The 22,686-nt window shown below is 44.4% G+C and overlaps 1 protein-coding gene across 1 annotated transcript in view; it reads left to right on the forward strand.

Annotated features, from left to right (window-relative positions):
- Positions 1 to 1,681: 1,681 nt before the first annotated feature.
- Positions 1,682 to 22,686, forward strand: part of SPHK1 (sphingosine kinase 1) — a 28,431-nt gene continuing 7,426 nt past the window's right edge. Inside the window, exons 1-3 of the mRNA XM_083147829.1 lie at positions 1,682 to 1,811; positions 2,000 to 2,419; positions 20,629 to 20,775. Coding sequence (XP_083003955.1) covers positions 1,691 to 1,811; positions 2,000 to 2,419; positions 20,629 to 20,775 — 688 coding nt within the window. The 5' untranslated portion in view covers positions 1,682 to 1,690. The remainder of the gene's footprint in view (positions 1,812 to 1,999; positions 2,420 to 20,628; positions 20,776 to 22,686) is intronic.

Genomic DNA, 22,686 nt, shown 5'->3' on the forward strand with positions numbered 1-22,686 from the left:
TGTGGCATATGTATAATTGGCATCACGGTGTGTGCCATATGTACAATGGGCATCACGGTGTGTGGCATATGTATAATGGGAATCATGGTGTGTGCCATGTGTATTATGGGCATCACTGTGTGCGGCATATGTATAATGGGCATCACGGTGTGTGCCATATATATAATGGGCATAACGGTGTGTGGCATATGTATAATGGGCATCACGGTGTGTGGCATATGTATAATGGGCATCACGGTGTGTGGCATATGTATTATGGGCATCATGGTGTGTGCCATATGTATTATGGGCATCAGGGTGTGCGGCATATGTATAATGGCATCAGGGTGTGCGGCATATGTATAATGGAGCATCAGGGTGTGCGGCATATGTATAATGGCATCAGGGTGTGCGGCATATGTATAATGGAGCATCAGGGTGTGCGGCATATGTATAATGGGCATCAGGGTGTGCAGCATATGTATAATGGGCATCACGGTGTGTGGCATATGTATAATGGCATCAGGGTGTGCGGCATATGTATAATGGGCATCACGGTGTGAGGCATATGTATAATGGGCATCACGGTGTGAGGCATATGTATAATGGGCATCACGGTGTGAGGCATATGTATAATGGGCATCACGGTGTGAGGCATATGTATAATGGGCATCACGGTGTGAGGCATATGTATAATGGGCATCACGTGTGTGTGGCATATGTATAATGGGCATCACGGTGTGCGGCACAAGTATAATGGGCATCACGGTGTGCGGCACAAGTATAATGGGCATCACGGTGTGCGGCATATGTATAATGGCATCAGGGTGTGCGGCATATGTATAATGGGCATCACGGTGTGCGGCATATGTATAATGGCATCAGGGTGTGCGGCATATGTATAATGGCATCAGGGTGTGCGGCATATCTATAATGGGCATCAGGGTGTGCGGCATATGTATAATCGGCATCACAGTGTGCGGCATATGTATAATGGCATCAGGATGTGTGGCATATGTATAATGGGCATCACGGTGTGTGGCATATGTATAATGGGCATCACTGTCTCCTCCACCACTTTGGGACTCCCCTCCCTGCATCCCCTGCCACTCTGCATTCCCCCTCCTACCCTGCATCCTGTGCCACCGTGCCCCCTCACACTCTGTGTCCTGTGCCACCCTGTGTAAGTCCTCACTCCCTTCGTTCTCAGCCACTCTGCATCTCCCCTCCCAGCATTCTACGGCACCCTCCATCCTCCCCTCCCTCCCTGCATCCTCTTCCACCCTGCCACTCTACTGTGTTGGGAGACCCCCTGTCACCCCCCCCCCCCCATCTCTATCTCCCCAGCCCCACAGGCTGTAGAATAAACGCTGTACGCATGCGCCTATTCTGCAGCCTGAGGGGCTGGGGACATAGCCAGCAGCTCAGAGAGCCACTAGCCATGCCCTCACAGCGGCAAAAATTGGGCGTGGCCTTGTTGGAATAGGCCACACCCCCATATTGATAGGCCACGCCCCCTAAAAAAATCGGGCGCGCCTCCGGCGCGGAACAACACGCCACCCCCCCCCCCCTTAGGGCTGCTTCAAGATTTTTCCCGGGCTGGTTTTAATTCCCAATCCGCCCCTGCATTACTCCCAGTCCCAACACATATTTTACAAAGAGGTGAATTGCGGTTCATGTGGGTTCAGCACGGACACCTGTTTTGTTTGCAATGACACCACTAGGGGGCAGTAAGGAGCAGCTAGAACTCCTGGCCGCTACAAACTCCGTACTGGACAGAGCTAAATGTGAATTCGCAGCTCTACAGACTTCAGAGTGCAGCCGGCAGCGGGGTATTACGCTCTCTCTCTCTAACTCTCACTATCTCTGCTTCTTGCATTATGTGTATCCTATTATTCCCATCTTTACTACAGTCATCACTCCAATTTGACATATTTCCCTTTTTCTACCCTGTAGTGCATTCCCACTAAGGTCTATAGCTATTTACTTTCTATGCAGTAACACTGGTCTCCTCTCCAAGCCTTTCCAGGTGCAGAAACCATGGCTGATGCTCCGGGGTCATCCAGTGTCCCAGCTGACATTCTCCTGTGTGACACCTTCTCCCAGGTGCCTGGGAATGGCACTGTCCTCTCCTTGCTCCTGACCAGGAGAACGCTGATCATGCAGAGCCTGAGCATGGCCTCCCCGGAGTGCCCCAACACATCCTTCAGCTTACCTGACTGTGTCAGCTGCCGTGCCTTTATGGGCAAAGACCCCAAGGATATAGGGGGGTATTTAACCGTTATATTTTACCCTCTCCGGGGGATGTTAGGTGCTGCCACCTACCGGCAGCGCATCTCCCGGACCTTCCGCACTGAGGCTTCCAGGGACCGAGACCAGAACCTCAAGCTTGCCAAGAGCTGGGCGCAGAGAATTTGGCAGCTGGCCGAGGAGCTCCAAGGTGAGAGTCCTGCTGTCACAGGGACACCTGCTTCTACTGTGTGTGTGCGCGAGTGCTGTAGTAATAGTAGTGGCAGCCCGGGGAGAGCACTGGGCGGTACTCCCCTGCTGCCTCCGTGTACCCAAAGTTATTTCATTACATGTGTATTAATAAGTACATTTTTGAATGATCTGTATAATAAATATACGTATATTGTACAGCAGAAGTGCTGCTGCTTTGGTGTGTGTGTGTGTGTGTGTGTGTGTGTGTGTGTGTGTGTGTGTGTGTGTGTGTGTGTGTGTGTGTGTGTATATGTGTCAGTTGTAGAAATGTTTGGAATTATTTTAGAATGTTTAAAATTAGAATGTGCTTTTATGATACAAATTAGTTTTAGGTGTGATGTCAGGTGGATGCTGTCAGAACAGGTTGCAGGTCTATATTCTCAGTTGTGTGGTTACAGGACGGCAACTTGCAAATCTTAATTAGTGCACCCAAGTCAGCTGCATAAGTTCAGACATACTGTACATCCCTTTTACACCTACGGGTGCCGGATGGGTTCCCGACAGTCATTTACCCGACGTCGGCATCCCGACTGTCAAAACGCCGGAAGCCGGGTGACCGACGGCCACCCGCTATTTTCCCTCGTGGGGGTCCACAACCCCCATAGAGGGAGAATAGAATAGGTGGCTCGCGTAGCGAGCCACCGTGCCCGCAGTGTGGCGAGCGCAGCGAGCCCGCAAGGGGCTTTTTTGCACTCGAGTCCCATACCACACCCACACCTACAGTAAATTATGTGTGTTTGACCCAAGGTTTGTAACAAAGGGGCAGAAGTATTAAGCCTGATAAAGTGGAAGGTGAAAATGCACCAGCCAATCAACTCCGTACTGCCATTTTTCCAAACACAGCTGAATGGCTAGCCGCGTGTTATCGCTTTCACTTTGTCGCTGCTTTATCACTTTACATCTGCCCCAAAGTTCCAAACCAGGACTGACACCTTTCCACTGAGGATTATTCCTTGGTCGGAGCTGTTTACACTGCACACAGGTGCAGCATTAGCCCCAGTAGAATCTCTTGCTCTGCCCCCTGATGTCACGGTCCCCACCGCTGCAGGAAACAATGCACCGAGGATTTCCCCATGCTGTAAAAGGGAGCTGGGTTGGATGACCTGGCTTAAGGTGGCCATACACACGCAGATTTATCTGCAGATCTGTCTGGTTGGAACAAAAACATGGTTAGGGATGAGCGCATGACAGTTGACCATTTGCTTGCAAATGCTGGAAAACTGACAAACTGTCACTCATCCATAACCATGTTTTTATTCCAACCAGCCAGATCTGAAGATAAATCTTACTAGTGTATGGGCACCTTTACCCATTTACACTACCCCTTAAAACAAGTCCTTTCCAGTACTAACTGCGCAAGCTACCTGGGTTGCAGCAGATTAACCCTTTGACACTGAGCCACAACACAAGTTAGCACAACAATAACCTGAGTTTTTAGCAGTATATAGTACTGTGCGTGTGTAATTTATGTGTGTGTGTTCAGTGTATCATTAAATTAAATCTGATCTTCTACAGATATGCATACATTTGCTGTGTCACTTAAGTGCTCTTGTACACAGGTATGTGTGTAATGACTAATACCTGCCTTCAGAAAATTGCCCTGTGTGATGGAAACACAAGGCAGGTGTAACACATATCTGACAGGTGTGACTGCTTAGAACACAATCCTCTTGATATTCCTGTTCTGCAAGTCTTGTGTTTTTATAGACCAGAGTAAAATTGTAGGGAATGTGGTATAACTGTCATTGCTCTTACAATTACCATAAAGCTGGGAAATTCAGTGGCCAATCACAGATAAAGCCTCCCACAGTTAAGGCCCCCATACATTAGGCCGACTTGTCCTTAGGACAAGTTGGACCCAATTCTCCTGTGAGCCGCCGGGGAGCTCCCCGGGAGGCTCACACACAATTTGGCACTTGATGAGCCAAATTTGACATGTGATAAATCGCTTGCAATTTATCACGTCGGGGTGCAGGGGGCGGGCGGTGATGGTCAGGGGGCGGCGGTGCTCTTATCAGGGGGAGCAGTGGGGTGGGCAGCGGGTCCCTGAGTGCTAAGCTGGCGGCGCCGGGGAGTGCTGACCTGGCCGGGCGGTGATGATCATAGATATCAGCAGCGCCGTTCTCTGAGAGCTCAGCCAATCAGAGAACGGCTAGTCATTTGACAGGAATTTTAAAATCTAATACCCGCCACTGCACGTCCCGTCCCGACTCCCGCAGCGCTGCTGATATCTATGATCATCACCGCCCGGGCAGGTCAGCACTCCCCGGCGCCGCCAGCTTAGCACTCAGGGACCCGCTGCCCGCCCCACTGCTCCCCCGTTGTCTGCATTCATATGCCTGTCAGGTGGGCAGGCATATGCATACAGGGAGGTCGGACGTGATCGTATGTACTGACCGTCCGACCTCCCTGATCCGGTCCGATGCACACGGGACCGCACATCGGATCGGATCAGATATCACACACCTGCGATTTTGGGCCGATTTCACCCGATTATCGGCACAAAGTGCCGAAATCAGATGAAATCGTCCCAAAATCGCATTGTGTATGGGGGCCTTTAGGATGTCCCATCGCATCTTGTGGTGCCCAGTGTGTTGTTTTTTTCCCATTTGCGATGGAGTAGTGGTGGAGCGGGCACCGGAGTGCTGGCGGCTGTGGAGCAGGGAACCGGAGAGAAGTGGAGCTGCAGCGCTGTGAAGGTTCGATGTCAGACGGCAGGATTCAGCAGTGGCAGCAACAGAATTTGAAACACTGTCTGGCCAGCTGATTGGCTGAGAGAGCACCGCTGCTGAGTGCCGCCAGTGCTCCTTCACAGCGCTGCTGCTTCACCGCTCCGGTCCCTGCTCCACCAACACCTACCACCAGAGCTCTGGTTCCCATTCCACCGCCACCCACGCTCCACGAACCCGCCGCTGATTGCAAGCATTAAAAACCACATGCGATCGCTCATGCAATTTGATAAATAATATGTGCAGGACATAATATTTTTTGATGCGAAATGCGACCGGCAGGCCTGCGCTTCACATCAGGGGACCCATTATTCATGCATACAATCCTTCGATTTGTAGCAAAGATGTGGTCGAAATTGAAGGATTGTATGCAATATCGCCATAGTGTATGGCAGGGGTGGTCCCCAGGCCTGAGGTTCCCCACCCCTGGTGTATGGGCTACATTAGCTTCATTCAAATCTTCATGGATTAAAAATAGGTAAAAATGGCAATAACATGTCTGATAGAACTCATTATCAGACAGATCGATAATGCCTGAATAATCAATAAGGGGGGGGGGGGTGTGCTGGTACAATATGTGTACTTCCAAAACAGATGAGGGGGCGCTGCATGTTGGGCACCCCTGACATAAAGCTTCACCAGTGTTTTGGATACGTGCATATTGAAGTGTTGCTGATTAGCCTCTCCCTAGTTTTTGAGTTGCAGCAAGCACCATGAAGTGAGTGATTATCAATGCTATATGGTTTTTGTGTAGACCTATTTGCTATTAAAAAAAAAAAACCTAATGTCTCTTCTTGTACCCTGAGCCCACGAGGGATACTTTTTTTCTGCATATCCCTAAGGTAGTTGGCTGGTGCAACTCCCCAAGGGTACCTCTGTTTGTCTGGATTTTCTGTGATAATGGGCCTAATGCAGACTTGAGCGCAGAGCACATTTTTTTGGACAAAACCGTGTGCACTGCAGGTAGGACTGATATAACATGTGCAGAGAGATATTGGTGGGTTTTGTTTAAACTGAAATAATCTAAATTGCAGTGTTGCATAAACTAGACAACATCTTCCGTCAGATAAGTTGCCCACTATCTGCCTCTAACTAGATGCGATGTGAGGGGGGTATTCAATTCCCCCGCTGCTATTTCTGACAGGGAATAGTGAGTTGGGGTACGCATATGGTTACCCACGTCGTGAAACCCATTTATATTTCTGAAACCTGACGACATCATTGCTGATATTTGCTTTTTATTTTTCAATTGTATATCTCCTGATCCTGAGAGACACATCGGAGATCTGTGTATACTACCCTCCATCGCCCATTGGTCCATTTCTCCAAAACAAAATAGCGGCGGGTGCCTATTCATTGCTGTTTTTCTGACAACATTGAAGAGGCATCTCAGCAGAATGGACCCGTGGATTGTCGAGAACACGGCAGTATCTCGATGATCCACGGCCATTTATTGTGGACACGCCCCCTTTTCGTTGTTCGGCAGGTGGGACATTGAATCCTGCCTGCCGAATATCAGCCGAGTGGGCCGAGAACGGGCCAGGGTCACGACTGTCGGGACATCCCAACAGTCGAGAACTGGGATTGAATGACCCCCCTAAGTCTCAGAACAGATGTTTTTGCCCCAAAATGTTTTTATCCCTTTATTATTATTTTTTTCCTGTCGTAGTAGGAAGCCTACTAGTTTGAAGCCTGCACTCAGGCCCGGCGACAGGGGGGGTCAAATGGGACATGTGTGACGGGCCCCGGCGATCTGAAGGGCCCCAGAGCCTGGCCGGGGCCCGTCTGTTTGCTATTATCCCCGTTGGTGGCGTGGTGTTTGTTAAACTCTGTGCCGGCCAGCCCCCTCAGCTCCCTGTCAGGCTGTCAGGCACACTGGCGGTGATTGACACTCACAGTCAGACGCCCTCCACCTCAGCCGGTTTCGTCCCCGGGTCTCTCCATCTCCTCCGCTCCAGCTATGACGTCGCCCGACTCGCCTGCGCTGGTGATTGACACACATAGTGTGTGTCCACGCCGTCTACGTCACAGACAGCCGCTAAGCACTCGGAGGCTGAGCCTGAGTCGGCTGTCTCTGGGCTGCACTGCGCAAGTAAAGATCTTACTGCGCATGTGCATTGTCTGTTATCTGTGTTCCGCTGCGCATTGGTATTGTGGAGTCGTCTGGTGCCTGCTGACTGTGCCTGAGGCTGTGCCCGTGAGATTCCAGAAAACCAGTGTGAAAGCCTGCCAACCCCCCCACCCCCGGATCCTCTATGGTATACATTAGGTACTGGCGACTAGGAGGGAAGGATTTTCTCTCTTTTTGCTATGCCTATGCTATGCTATGTGGAACTACAAGTCTCAGGCTCTCAGCAAATTAGCACCTCCTATTATGTTTAGAATATGACTGCATGATACTCCAGCATGCCTGTATGAATACAATGTATCTCTCAGTCCTACCTTTTTAAATCCACAATAATGTATTTTGTACAGTATTACTATCCTACTTCAAAATTTCATTTTTAGTATTGGTTATACTGCCTCACAGTCACAGCCACTCAGGTCATGGGTTCTATCCCCACCATGTGTGTATATATATATATATATATATATATATATATATATATATATATATATATATATACGGGGCAGTACGGACGGTGTATTGGTTATACTGCCTCACAGCGCTGAGGTCATGGGTTCTATCCCCACCATGTGTTATATAAACAGCGCAGTACGGACGGTGTATTGGTTATACTGCCTCACAGTCACAGCACTCAGGTCATGGGTTCTATCCCCACCATGTGTTATATATACAGGGCAGTACGGACGGTGTATTGGTTATACTGCCTCACAGTCACAGCGCTGAGGTCATGGGTTCTATCCCCACCATATGTTATATATACGGGGCAGTACGGACGGTGTATTGGTTATACTGCCTCACAGCACTGAGGTCATGGGTTCTATCCCCACCATGTGATATATATATATATATATATATATATATATATACGGGGCAGTACGGACTGTGTATTGGTTAAACTGCTTCACAGAGGTCATGGGTTCTATCCCCACCATGTGATATATATATATATATATATATATATATATATATATATATATATATATATATATATATATATATGGCAGTACGGACGGTGTAATGGTTACATTACTGCCTCACAGCACAGAGGTCATGGGTTCTATTCCCACCATGTGTTATATATATACAGGGCAGTACAGATGGTGTAATGGTTAGCATTACTGCCTCACAGCACTGAGGTCATGAGTTCCATTCCCACCATGTGTTATGTATACGGGGCAGTACGGACGGTGTATTGGTTATTAATGTTTGTTAAAAATATTTATATTATTTTGTATCTATGTAAATGGATGTTCTATTAAAGTTGTGTTTTCATTATGCTACTCTTCTTTTTTCATTTTTTTTTATTCTTGTGTCCAGTAGGTTCTACATGCAGAAGAGGGTTGTGTCGGTTTGGGATTACGTGGGGGCGGGGCGGGTTTGAAGGGCGGGGGGCCCCGGAAATATCAGTGTACAGGGCCCCAAGATTTCTGTTGCCAGCCCTGCCTGCACTATACCACCTTTCTAACATTTTGTTTATTCCTGATATAAATTATTTTTAAGTATACCCCCCTACCCCAGTATATTTAAATATTAAGCAACAAAAACTGACCCTAGGCAAGCCATTGAGGAAATCATGGGACCTGCATACCTCCCAACTTTTCATGTCCAGGAGCCGGGACAAAGCTGCCGTGCGCCGTAGGCGCGTCGAAAATTCCGGGGGCATGGCCTATACTCGCGGCTCTCCCGCGAGGCCACGCCCCCATTTTGCTGCTATGGGGGCATGACCCAGAGGCTCTGTGAGCTTCTAGCCATGCCCCCAGCCCGCTGGCTGCGGAAATAGACGCTGTGCGCATGCGCACAGCGTTTATTCCCCGCTGCTTAGAAAGCCGTCAGGGGGGACTCCCAACAGCCCCCCCTCACCGCAGGACACTGCTGGCCGCGAAAGTGACAGCGGGACAGGCCCTGATAATCGGGACTGTCCCGCTGAAATCGGGACTGTTGGGAGGTATGGACCTGCACCTCATTAGAACTAACCTGTTATATCTGTATAGTGACTTGGAACATTGATAGCTGAGGGGTTTTCTTCATTCCAGTTTACAGGGACTCTGTTAAGTATATGATGCCAGGCTGTGTGCTGCTGATAAGGAAAAATAGTCAAACTTCGCAGAACTCCCCATCAGATAACCCTTAAAAGGTTAATGTTTGTTTATGAATGTACATTGCATGTGTGTGCATCTAGTTGCCTGGTTTCATGAACAGTAGCGTGTATGTTTTACTCTATTACATATGTGGGAGAAACTCTGAAAACATTTACAAACACTAATGTTCAGTTAATAGTGCCATACAGCCTACTGATAACTGAGCTTCGACAGCCTCTGCTCAGCCAGCAGAAATACTAATACCCCTTTCACACTGCACTTTTAAAACGGTATATTGCCGTTTTTTTTTTTCCATTTTAAAACGTTTAAGGCTGCAGTGTGAAAGTGCCAGAGTTGATTTACTGGTTAAAGTTAACTGGTATTTCAACACGTTTAAAAAGCAGAGTCCTACACGTTTCAAAGCCGTTTTTTAGGCAATGTGAATGGTTCTATTTCTATGGCTTGAAACATGTCCCTTGGGGGTTAAACGGGTTGAATGTGTGAATGATATTAAATGCTTTTTAAAACGGTTTTCACCTGCAATGTGAAAGGTCTTAAGGTTCAGACCCGTTTTAAAGTCCCATTTAAGAATACAGGGTCAATACCCGTTTCTGCAATGTGAAAGCAGTACAAGTATCTCCATGTTCATGGTCTGTCTGCCTCTCTCTCCCCTTTATACTGTAAGCTCCCCCGAGCAGGGCCCTCTCCACTGATGTGCCTTTGCTTCCTTAACTTACCATCATCTCCTCCCAACTTTCAACAACAGCACCTAACAATTAGGCCCTACTGCTTATCTTAGTACTATGGGCCTGATTCAGACCTGATTGCTTATCTGCAAATTTGCAGATGACTGCGAGTAGTTAGCTGCCACCCAGACAAAAAATAAATTCTGCCCCATGCAAATCTGCAAGTGAATTGCAAAAACTTAATCTTTGCAAATCCATAAGAAATGTTCTCACCTCAATGGTTTTCCCAGTCTGTGCAAATGTGAGTGACCCTTACCCAACTCTGCGACACTGATGTCACAGGCCCTCCCTGAAAAAAACACCTGTGATTTTCCGTACACTTCCAGAAAGCGACCAGTTACCACTCCCCATATAGATATTTTCAGTACTTCTGTTGCTATATGGGCTCGCACATGCATGTTACGTTCCCTATGCATGCGCAGTCATTTGTTAACCTAATGCACAGGTTCTCAAAGTCAATCCTCAGGACCCAACACAGTGCATGTTTTGCAGGTCTCCTCACAGAATCACAAGTGAAATAATTCGCTCTACCTGTGGATTTTTTTAAAATGTGTCAGTCAGTAATGAGTGACCTGGAAAACGTTAACCGTGTGGGGTCCTGAGGACCGAGTTTGAGAGCCACTGATCGAATGGACTGCGAATTTGCACAACAGCGATGAGCTCTGCATAACTCCCCATGACCACTGATGCAGGAATGTTAATAAACTATGTCAGTGTCCTGCAATGTACTATGCTGTCAGTCACTTCTCTTGTTGCAATAAGTAAATAATGGTAATAATTATTATTGTAACACTGCAGCTTTAACATCAGGAGTGGCTGTCTCGCTTGAGTCCTCAGGGTGGAAGAGGCCATGTGCTGTGTAGAGCAGTAACTTATATCTGCAAACCATACATGACCTAATTCCATTTGTAGCAAAGGAAATCTGAAACCATGTATTACACACCTCTTTAGGTTTTCATTTTGTTTATGATAGACTGGCTAAAGTGCTCAAGGGGTTTGTCCCATTTCATTCACGTCCCTTTCTTTGGGTATATGGATGATAGGCTGACCGTGTCTAGACAGACAGTCAACAGGTTCACATCCCCTCTTGTTGCCCCTGACCTGACTGTTTTATACCCATTAAAGCAATGATTTAACTTTTTTTTTTTTTTGAGGGGGGGGGGTGTCATTGTGAAATGCAATGAAATACTCCAAAGAAGTGTACAGGCCAACTCCCGTGTAAAGGGACCACAATGGCCGTTAGGGATCTCTCTATGAACCTAGGCCTGATTTTGGTTGGCCCTGTAAGCTGCAGCTTACTGAGCACCAGAGGGCCCGCCCCACTGTGTTGCAAAGACACATCGCCTCGCATGGCTCCGCTGCAGGACAAATCCGATTTCTCCTGGCTTTGCAAATAAAAGTCAGTGAAACTTGGAGGATGATTTATATATATATATATATATATATATATATATATATATATATATATATATACACTGAAAAAATATATGTGTGTGAGCAGCGCTCAAATAAAATCAAATATCACTTTTGAGTCCAGCAAAAATACCCTTGGAATAGGGATAATAAAGTTCACCAAAAGTCCACTTATAGACTGCAGCTTCCTCTTTCAATGAAACACAGCATCCAGGGTCGGGATGAACAACAAATCTAAAATATAGAAGGAGAGGAGGAGCGCTCCATGGTGCATGTAAAAGATTTTTAATGGATATACCACATAAATTTTTAAAAACAGGTAAAGGCAAGTGCTCGTACCAATATTGTAAACACTGTGGGCTGGTTACCACAAGATTTTGTTAAATACCAGGGGCACACCGCTCCGATGTACTGTCCACAGGCTCCAGACCAAAAAGGACCATAGACGCTGGGTTGCGCTGTCTGACCTCAGGATCCACGAGCAGGACGGACACACGTCGGGCAGGGCGCCAGGTAGCAGAGGCACGGGTATCACAGGCCACGCCCTAACGCGTTTCGTCAGAGACTTCGTCAGAGGGCGTGGCTCTGTGAATACCCGATGTAACTATATAGCAAGTGTCAACCAATAAGGAAGCAAGGGGGCGGATGACATCACCAGACCTCTCGTGATACACAGAAAAATATGTGTGTCTATTGACGGTGCACATAGCGTCTCATCACTTGACAGATAATACAAGATCTTAGAAGAATTATGCCTTGCACAAAATAGAAATACATGATATACATAGTGCGAGCACTTATTAGAAAGCATACACATTAAAACGGTGTGCTTAGAAGTGCACAACAATAAAGTATGTCCATATAACAAATAATTATAAAAGCACAAATATGCTAAAAATATCCAATACATAAAAAATACATATATATACACATAGAAAATTCATATATATATATAAAAAAAGGATATAAAAACATATATCACCATAACTATGCAATCATTCACCATGGAACAATGATATAGATTAAATAACTATGAGATGAAGGATACGGGGAGAGATATACACCTAATGACAATGATTTCTTTTAATTCATAAAAGGGGTTATCTCATAGCCTTCGTTTAGTCCTAGCGGTGCTATAGTATTTAGAGTGAGAATCCAATGGGTTTCTCGCCGCAAAAGGAGTTTATCCCTATCTCCTCCTCTCTTCGGGGGGGGTACATGTTCAATTGCTCTTATTAGTAATCCACTAGGATCTTTATTGTGGAAATTCTTAAAATGCCTCGGGACACTGTGATTAGTGACACCATTTTTAATATTCCTCAGGTGTTCGAGGGCTCTAATTTTTAGTGCACGCTTCGTTTTTCCTACATAATGTAAGTCACATGTGCATGAAAGCACATACACCACGTATGTAGAATTACAATTAAGAAACTGGTGCATATTCACTTTAGAAAGTTTGGGATTAAGTAGTTCTGCACCTTTGGTGATGTGCTTACATACTTTGCAACTATTGCAAGAAAAACATCCCTTAATATCTAAAAAGGTGGAGGATAGAGGTTTAGACACAATCTCCTGTAGTTGGCTCTTGGAGACCATGTTCTTTAATGTAGGAGCCCTTTTAAACACAGTGATTGGTCTAGGGGGGAGTGAATCCCGCAAAACTGGGTCAAGTTTTAGTAAGTGCCAGTTTTTCTCCAAAATGGACTTGATCTCTTTTTCTCTATTACTAAATTGTGTGATGAACGGGCAATCATTCTTTCTTTGGGCAACAATAACAGGAGAGGGTTGTTTATACTCCAAAAGATTGTCTCGTTCAAGTGCTCTAGCCCTTTTACAAGCACGGGTCACAATGCTGGGAGGATATCCTCTCTCTAAAAACCTATTTGTATATGTAGAGGATTGGGAATCAAAAGACTGGATGTCAGAGCAATTCCTCCGTAGGCGTACAAACTGTGAAAAAGGGATATTCTCCTTCCAAGATTTTAAATGGCAACTTTCAAATTGCAAGTAACTGTTACAGTCCACTGGCTTGAAAAATGTACAACTTTCGATAGTATCAATTTCTGGAAAATTGTCAGTTTTTAGGAGAAGATCTAGAAACTCAATCTGGTTCTTATTATACTTAGAGGTAAATGTCAGGTTATAAGAATTATTATTTAAACAATCCACAAACCGATTAAAAGATGACTCATCACCTCTCCATATTATGATGATGTCATCTATATATCTCTTAAATAAAATGACATTTTCAAGAACATCAGGTTTGAGGGTATTCTTCTCCCAGTCAGCCATGTAGAGGTTCGCCAGACTTGGGGCACAGATGGTCCCCATCGCCGTGCCCCAAGTCTGGAGGTACCAGGTACCCAAGAACTCAAAATAATTGTGCTTCAGCACATAATAAAGACAATCACAGATAAATTCAATTTTCAAGTCTGTAAAAACACTGTTATCTTTGAGCACCTTTTTGATAGTATCAACACCTTTATCGTGTGGGATAGTTGTGTATAACGATGATACATCAATAGTGCCAAAGCTGTAGTCTGTATGCCAACGTATATCTCGCAGAATCTGCAGCATGTGGGTAGAATCCTTCACATAAGTATCTATCATTGGTACAAATGGCTTTATGTACGCATCCACAAACTCAGATATGCGGGACGTCAAAGACCCAATACCTGCCACGATCGGGCGCCCAGGTGGGCGGTCCCGATTCTTATGAAGTTTAGGCAAATGATAGAACGTGGCAAGGTTGGGCGTCACATTATGTAAATATCTATATTCATCCAATGTAATAGATTTCTCTAATAAACCACGATTAAGTAAAGTCTCAAGTTCAGTAATAAATACTTGTGTAGGGTCTTTATCAAGCTTTTTGTAAGAGACCTCATCATGCAAAAGATTATGGGCTTCTTGAACATAATGTTCACGGTCCATAATAGCTATTGCTCCGCCTTTATCGGCCTTTTTAATAACGACTGAAGAATCAGTCATTAAATTCTTTAGAGCATTTCTCTCCTTAAAGGTCAGATTTGAAACATTTTTAGAGGTGTTTGTAATTTTATCAAAGTCTTTTTTAACAACTTCAGAAAACATCTCCAAATATGGACCTCTGGATTCGACAGGATAGTATGTCGACTTAAGTTTAAGTCCTGAGTTGTTACTGTCGACTGGTATTGTCGGAGCAGGGGGATTGTCACTGTCCTTTTTAAGAAAATGGCGTTTTAGGGTCATTTTTCTAATAAAAAGGTTGAGATCTACCTGCAAGTCGACCTTTTTTGGCAATGTCGACGGTGCAAAAGAGAGACCTTTCATTAACAATGTTTTTTCACTAGAGGTAAGTACTTTTTTGGATAGATTATATATACCAGTATTCTCTAGATCAACATTGGTAGGGGGTTCTATAGTGCACGGATTTTGGATTCCCTTCCTGGAAATTCCAGATCCCCTGCTTCCCCTAGCCTTCTTTTTAACCTTATAGGGGTTCTTGGGGGAGTTTGGACATGAGCGTTTTGTATGTGACCTCGCTCTAAAAAATGATGGTTCTGTTGATTTTGGTGTTCATTATTTGAGCGTAAACGCTCAAAGCGGTTATTATGCACAAAACCTCGTGGCTCATCAAAGACTGGTCTGTCCCAATATTTTTTAGGGGGTCTAGCAGATGATTTCTTCCTATATTTAGGACGGACTGTAATCCAATCCTCTCTATAGTCAGATTCTGTACCCCTATTATCATTATAATTCTGTGTTTTATACTGGGGACGGTAATTAACACGGGAATTATTCCTATGTTTGTCTCTGGTATTACCAGGTGTACGATTTCCCAATAGAAATCGTACACCTGGTAATACCAGAGACAAACATAGGAATAATTCCCGTGTTAATTACCGTCCCCAGTATAAAACACAGAATTATAATGATAATAGGGGTACAGATTCTGACTATAGAGAGGATTGGATTACAGTCCGTCCTAAATATAGGAAGAAATCATCTGCTAGACCCCCTAAAAAATATTGGGACAGACCAGTCTTTGATGAGCCACGAGGTTTTGTGCATAATAACCGCTTTGAGCGTTTACGCTCAAATAATGAACACCAAAATCAACAGAACCATCATTTTTTAGAGCGAGGTCACATACAAAACGCTCATGTCCAAACTCCCCCAAGAACCCCTATAAGGTTAAAAAGAAGGCTAGGGGAAGCAGGGGATCTGGAATTTCCAGGAAGGGAATCCAAAATCCGTGCACTATAGAACCCCCTACCAATGTTGATCTAGAGAATACTGGTATATATAATCTATCCAAAAAAGTACTTACCTCTAGTGAAAAAACATTGTTAATGAAAGGTCTCTCTTTTGCACCGTCGACATTGCCAAAAAAGGTCGACTTGCAGGTAGATCTCAACCTTTTTATTAGAAAAATGACCCTAAAACGCCATTTTCTTAAAAAGGACAGTGACAATCCCCCTGCTCCGACAATACCAGTCGACAGTAACAACTCAGGACTTAAACTTAAGTCGACATACTATCCTGTCGAATCCAGAGGTCCATATTTGGAGATGTTTTCTGAAGTTGTTAAAAAAGACTTTGATAAAATTACAAACACCTCTAAAAATGTTTCAAATCTGACCTTTAAGGAGAGAAATGCTCTAAAGAATTTAATGACTGATTCTTCAGTCGTTATTAAAAAGGCCGATAAAGGCGGAGCAATAGCTATTATGGACCGTGAACATTATGTTCAAGAAGCCCATAATCTTTTGCATGATGAGGTCTCTTACAAAAAGCTTGATAAAGACCCTACACAAGTATTTATTACTGAACTTGAGACTTTACTTAATCGTGGTTTATTAGAGAAATCTATTACATTGGATGAATATAGATATTTACATAATGTGACGCCCAACCTTGCCACGTTCTATCATTTGCCTAAACTTCATAAGAATCGGGACCGCCCACCTGGGCGCCCGATCGTGGCAGGTATTGGGTCTTTGACGTCCCGCATATCTGAGTTTGTGGATGCGTACATAAAGCCATTTGTACCAATGATAGATACTTATGTGAAGGATTCTACCCACATGCTGCAGATTCTGCGAGATATACGTTGGCATACAGACTACAGCTTTGGCACTATTGATGTATCATCGTTATACACAACTATCCCACACGATAAAGGTGTTGATACTATCAAAAAGGTGCTCAAAGATAACAGTGTTTTTACAGACTTGAAAATTGAATTTATCTGTGATTGTCTTTATTATGTGCTGAAGCACAATTATTTTGAGTTCTTGGGTACCTGGTACCTCCAGACTTGGGGCACGGCGATGGGGACCATCTGTGCCCCAAGTCTGGCGAACCTCTACATGGCTGACTGGGAGAAGAATACCCTCAAACCTGATGTTCTTGAAAATGTCATTTTATTTAAGAGATATATAGATGACATCATCATAATATGGAGAGGTGATGAGTCATCTTTTAATCGGTTTGTGGATTGTTTAAATAATAATTCTTATAACCTGACATTTACCTCTAAGTATAATAAGAACCAGATTGAGTTTCTAGATCTTCTCCTAAAAACTGACAATTTTCCAGAAATTGATACTATCGAAAGTTGTACATTTTTCAAGCCAGTGGACTGTAACAGTTACTTGCAATTTGAAAGTTGCCATTTAAAATCTTGGAAGGAGAATATCCCTTTTTCACAGTTTGTACGCCTACGGAGGAATTGCTCTGACATCCAGTCTTTTGATTCCCAATCCTCTACATATACAAATAGGTTTTTAGAGAGAGGATATCCTCCCAGCATTGTGACCCGTGCTTGTAAAAGGGCTAGAGCACTTGAACGAGACAATCTTTTGGAGTATAAACAACCCTCTCCTGTTATTGTTGCCCAAAGAAAGAATGATTGCCCGTTCATCACACAATTTAGTAATAGAGAAAAAGAGATCAAGTCCATTTTGGAGAAAAACTGGCACTTACTAAAACTTGACCCAGTTTTGCGGGATTCACTCCCCCCTAGACCAATCACTGTGTTTAAAAGGGCTCCTACATTAAAGAACATGGTCTCCAAGAGCCAACTACAGGAGATTGTGTCTAAACCTCTATCCTCCACCTTTTTAGATATTAAGGGATGTTTTTCTTGCAATAGTTGCAAAGTATGTAAGCACATCACCAAAGGTGCAGAACTACTTAATCCCAAACTTTCTAAAGTGAATATGCACCAGTTTCTTAATTGTAATTCTACATACGTGGTGTATGTGCTTTCATGCACATGTGACTTACATTATGTAGGAAAAACGAAGCGTGCACTAAAAATTAGAGCCCTCGAACACCTGAGGAATATTAAAAATGGTGTCACTAATCACAGTGTCCCGAGGCATTTTAAGAATTTCCACAATAAAGATCCTAGTGGATTACTAATAAGAGCAATTGAACATGTACCCCCCCCGAAGAGAGGAGGAGATAGGGATAAACTCCTTTTGCGGCGAGAAACCCATTGGATTCTCACTCTAAATACTATAGCACCGCTAGGACTAAACGAAGGCTATGAGATAACCCCTTTTATGAATTAAAAGAAATCATTGTCATTAGGTGTATATCTCTCCCCGTATCCTTCATCTCATAGTTATTTAATCTATATCATTGTTCCATGGTGAATGATTGCATAGTTATGGTGATATATGTTTTTATATCCTTTTTTTATATATATATATGAATTTTCTATGTGTATATATATGTATTTTTTATGTATTGGATATTTTTAGCATATTTGTGCTTTTATAATTATTTGTTATATGGACATACTTTATTGTTGTGCACTTCTAAGCACACCGTTTTAATGTGTATGCTTTCTAATAAGTGCTCGCACTATGTATATCATGTATTTCTATTTTGTGCAAGGCATAATTCTTCTAAGATCTTGTATTATCTGTCAAGTGATGAGACGCTATGTGCACCGTCAATAGACACACATATTTTTCTGTGTATCACGAGAGGTCTGGTGATGTCATCCGCCCCCTTGCTTCCTTATTGGTTGACACTTGCTATATAGTTACATCGGGTATTCACAGAGCCACGCCCTCTGACGAAGTCTCTGACGAAACGCGTTAGGGCGTGGCCTGTGATACCCGTGCCTCTGCTACCTGGCGCCCTGCCCGACGTGTGTCCGTCCTGCTCGTGGATCCTGAGGTCAGACAGCGCAACCCAGCGTCTATGGTCCTTTTTGGTCTGGAGCCTGTGGACAGTACATCGGAGCGGTGTGCCCCTGGTATTTAACAAAATCTTGTGGTAACCAGCCCACAGTGTTTACAATATTGGTACGAGCACTTGCCTTTACCTGTTTTTAAAAATTTATGTGGTATATCCATTAAAAATCTTTTACATGCACCATGGAGCGCTCCTCCTCTCCTTCTATATTTTAGATATATATATATATATATATATATAGCACTCAGAGGACTTGTGTAAAAATGTATTGTGCATAGAGTTTAATATTCCATAATCCATCTTTCGAGCTGGAAGAGCTTAGAAATATTTGCCTTGTGTTCCTAACTCAATTGGAGGTGATTTGACAAGTCAATCAAATCAAATCAAAACACTGGTGAAATGTAAAAGTTATGTTGTTATTGTACATTATTCTCCATATACTGTTTTCTTAAATCATGTTTTCTTATAATCGTGTAAGAGTTCAGAGCTGAGCTCAGTATGTGGGGCCATATGAAGTCACACAGCAAGCCTCAACATTATGGCCAAAGATGTGGTGCTTATTTAGCATTGCTTTCTTTGGTGCTAGGTAAAGGGGTGCAGCCAGGGCCGGCTCTACCATTAGGCAGCTGCCTAGGGCGCGGGGATCTGGGGGGGCGCCACCAAGGCTGCCTATCAAAAAATTAAGAATGTCTATGAGGATCCTTTGTATTTAATGGAGGTGGTGGCTGTGGAACTTCTAAGACCTCATACTCATACAACCCTTGAGGCATACTTCCCTACTTTGCTGCTCCATCCTCCTTGTACTCTGTTGTGGTGGTAAAAGGGAGGGTGCTGAGGAACTCCAGGGAAAACAGGGGACTTGCCCACCTCCCAGGGAGGCTGGGAGGACCTCACAGTTTTTTTTAGCCTCCCTGCCATTCTGGAATGTTAGGCAGGTATGCCTTAAGGCAGGGGTGGCCAAAACCTGTCCTCAAGATCTACCAACAGTACATGTTTCTCAGGGGATTCAGTATTGAATCCCGGCGGTCGGGATCCCGGCGTTCAGAGTCCCGACGCCGGAATCCCGACAGCCGAAATGCCGACAAGGGGGGGACGTGGATCGCCCCCCCCCTTGCGGGCTCGCTGCGCTCGCCACGCAGAGGGCCCGGTGCCTCGCTACGCTCGGCACACTAATTTATTCTCCCTCCAGGGGTGTCGTGGACACCCCAGGAGGGAGAAAGTGTCGGCATTTCGGCGGTCGGGATTCCGGCGTCGGGATCCCGACCGCCGGGATCTTAACTGCATCCCTTTCTCAGGCAACGTGTGGATCTATGCTAGGAATGAATGCAGCAGGTTTGAAAATGTGACAGTTAGTAATGACTATAGCTATGCACCAGCTAGGTGATTTGGAATGTGGACCATTGGTAATCTTAAGGACCGGTTTGGCCACCCCTGGGGTTGGAAAGTGGGCATTGGTGGCAGTATGGGGGGGAGGGGGGTCGCAGTCAGTTAAAGTTTTGCCTAGAGTGCCGAAAAGCCTTACACCGGCCCTGGGTGCAGCACATGTTTGATCCTAGTAATACAGCTAGAATGTGGTCTGGGGCTCAACACACAGATTGGCTTGTTAATGTTTGCACCCATGTTTATTCTTACACTTAAATGAAAGACTGGAAAGTAAATGTAATATCTAGTGAATTTAAGACATAGTTGAGACCCAGCTGTTTTAAAGAGGTTTTGCTTTTTAAACGATTGTCACTTAAAACATTGGGCAGGCTATTGGAACCTTGCTAAAGCCTGAGCAAGTCGGAGGCTATTCTAGTTACCACTGGGAAATTGATGCACCTTAAATAAATCCTTAGTAAACTTCAGTGATACTTACATCAAACCTATTGTTACAGGTCAACCACGCCCCTGGTCCTCCCCAGAGCGATTTCTTGTGTTGCTGAATCCTTGCGGTGGCACAGGGAAAGCACTGACTCTCTTTGAGACCCATGTGATGCCCATGTTAACAGAGGTCAATGCAAATATCACTTTGCTGGTGACAGGTAAGATGACTAAAGGGTCATGTATGGTGACCTATAGGTTAAATCTATATATTTTGTACTTTAACCTAGATGAAGACCTTGATGTTCATTATTTATTAACTATTAGGAATGTCAATAAGTGTAATGACTAGAGACAGGATTATATGCAACATAAAAATATGCATGAAAAATACTTACAATATGCATGAAGTGTTGAAATATGCTACATTTAAATAATAACAAAAAGTAATTTTGAACTTACTTATTTAAAAATCAGCATATTATTAGTAAACAGTAAAATAACATAGTAAAAATTAATAATTATTTAACATTTTGTTACTCTTGAAAACAAAAAACAATCAGGTACTGTTCCAAATGTTCGGTAGTAAGATTGTGTCAACTACACGGACCCTCATCTCCAGCGCCGCTAACTTAAATGTCAGCATAGCATGCGAGGGCGGCGCAGTGGAAGGCTTCCTCCCTGCGCCGCAGACTTACTGTGACCTGCCGTTTTCTCAGTGCCACGTTATTTAACAACCCTTCCGCTCACCTCCTCTGCTGCAGAAGTCCCAGGCCAGGGGCAGGCAAAGCTTCAGGAGCTTCGTGACGGCATCTGCCCCAACTGACTTTTATTAAAATGGATTGGCAGCCTAGAGCAGTGTCAGACGTAGCGTACATCCAAGGTCCCCCACACTGCACACATATTGGCCCAGCCTGCACACTCTACCACTACCTGGTCAGCAGCAGGGCAAAGCAGTGCTGTGATTCGTTGGTGGAAAGGGGGCAGGGCCTAATACGTGAAGTGCTCCCCTTTGGAAAAATATGCACCATCACTAGATTTTGGGTAAAATGTGCAATAACCAGTGAGAATGGGCAAAATATGAAAATACATATGCAAATGCATATAATCCTGTCTCTAGTAATGACTAATAACAAGAGTATTTACATAAAGCATTGACTAACAACAATAAATGAAATAGAATGACATACACATTATACATATTGCTTGTGCTAATCATAGGGATGATGCACTTCATTATAAATACATTTATAGTCCCCACACATAGACATACTTTCAGTGTGTGCAATTATATGTGAATATTTGCATAATCCATTTGAGCCATCACTGTTTACCAAAGAATGTAAGTACATAATTGCTGGATTTAGAACATCAGGATGCTTACCTCCAAGCAGGTAATGTGATAGCTATGCAGAGTAGCCTATCAGTAATTTACATATTGGTGCTAGCATTTCCTCTACAGCTACAGCACTTTGTCAAGGCAAGAACATAAGCCGTGTACACATGGCACAATTTGACCAGTCAATATTGCCTAGGGTTAGCCAAATATCGCACTGTGTACACACTGCTGGAGATAGTGATCCTGAGCCCTGAGGCGAGACGCAGAATAGACAGTGCAGGCAAGGCAATTTTGACTTAGGCGCACGCCTATGGCCAGATCATACATAGTTAAAATCCCTTAGTGTACACAGGGCCCCCATATGCTTATGCAATTTGGGCTTATTTTTACCTTATTCCAACATTCGGGCCAAAAATCAGACTCAATTTGCATGTGTTCGACATCCTATCAGATCCAATGCATGCATAGGATCAGAGTTGGAGGTCGGACCTACCTGCACCAAACTCCATCCAGCGCCGGGGAACGGAGTCGCATGCGATACATCACATGAAGAAGGCCCACATGCGATCCTGCCATCCAGGAAGGTTCCAGGCGGCTCAAGGGGGATCGGATGGCCATACACTGCTGGGACTTCTTGCAGTAGTGTATGGCCACCTGTAGCCAAAATCGCTTGTGCACACAACTTAAATCGTCTTTGTCAAAATAGCCATGCCAAGTGTACACCCCTACCGCTTAGCTAAGGTGTGGCTTTATAGAAGATTTTGTGGACAATATCATTGTTTATCTCAGAATA

This window comes from Crinia signifera, chromosome 6, assembly GCF_055691185.1.
Source record: "Crinia signifera chromosome 6, ASM5569118v1, whole genome shotgun sequence".
Taxonomy (NCBI): Eukaryota; Metazoa; Chordata; class Amphibia; order Anura; family Myobatrachidae; genus Crinia; species Crinia signifera.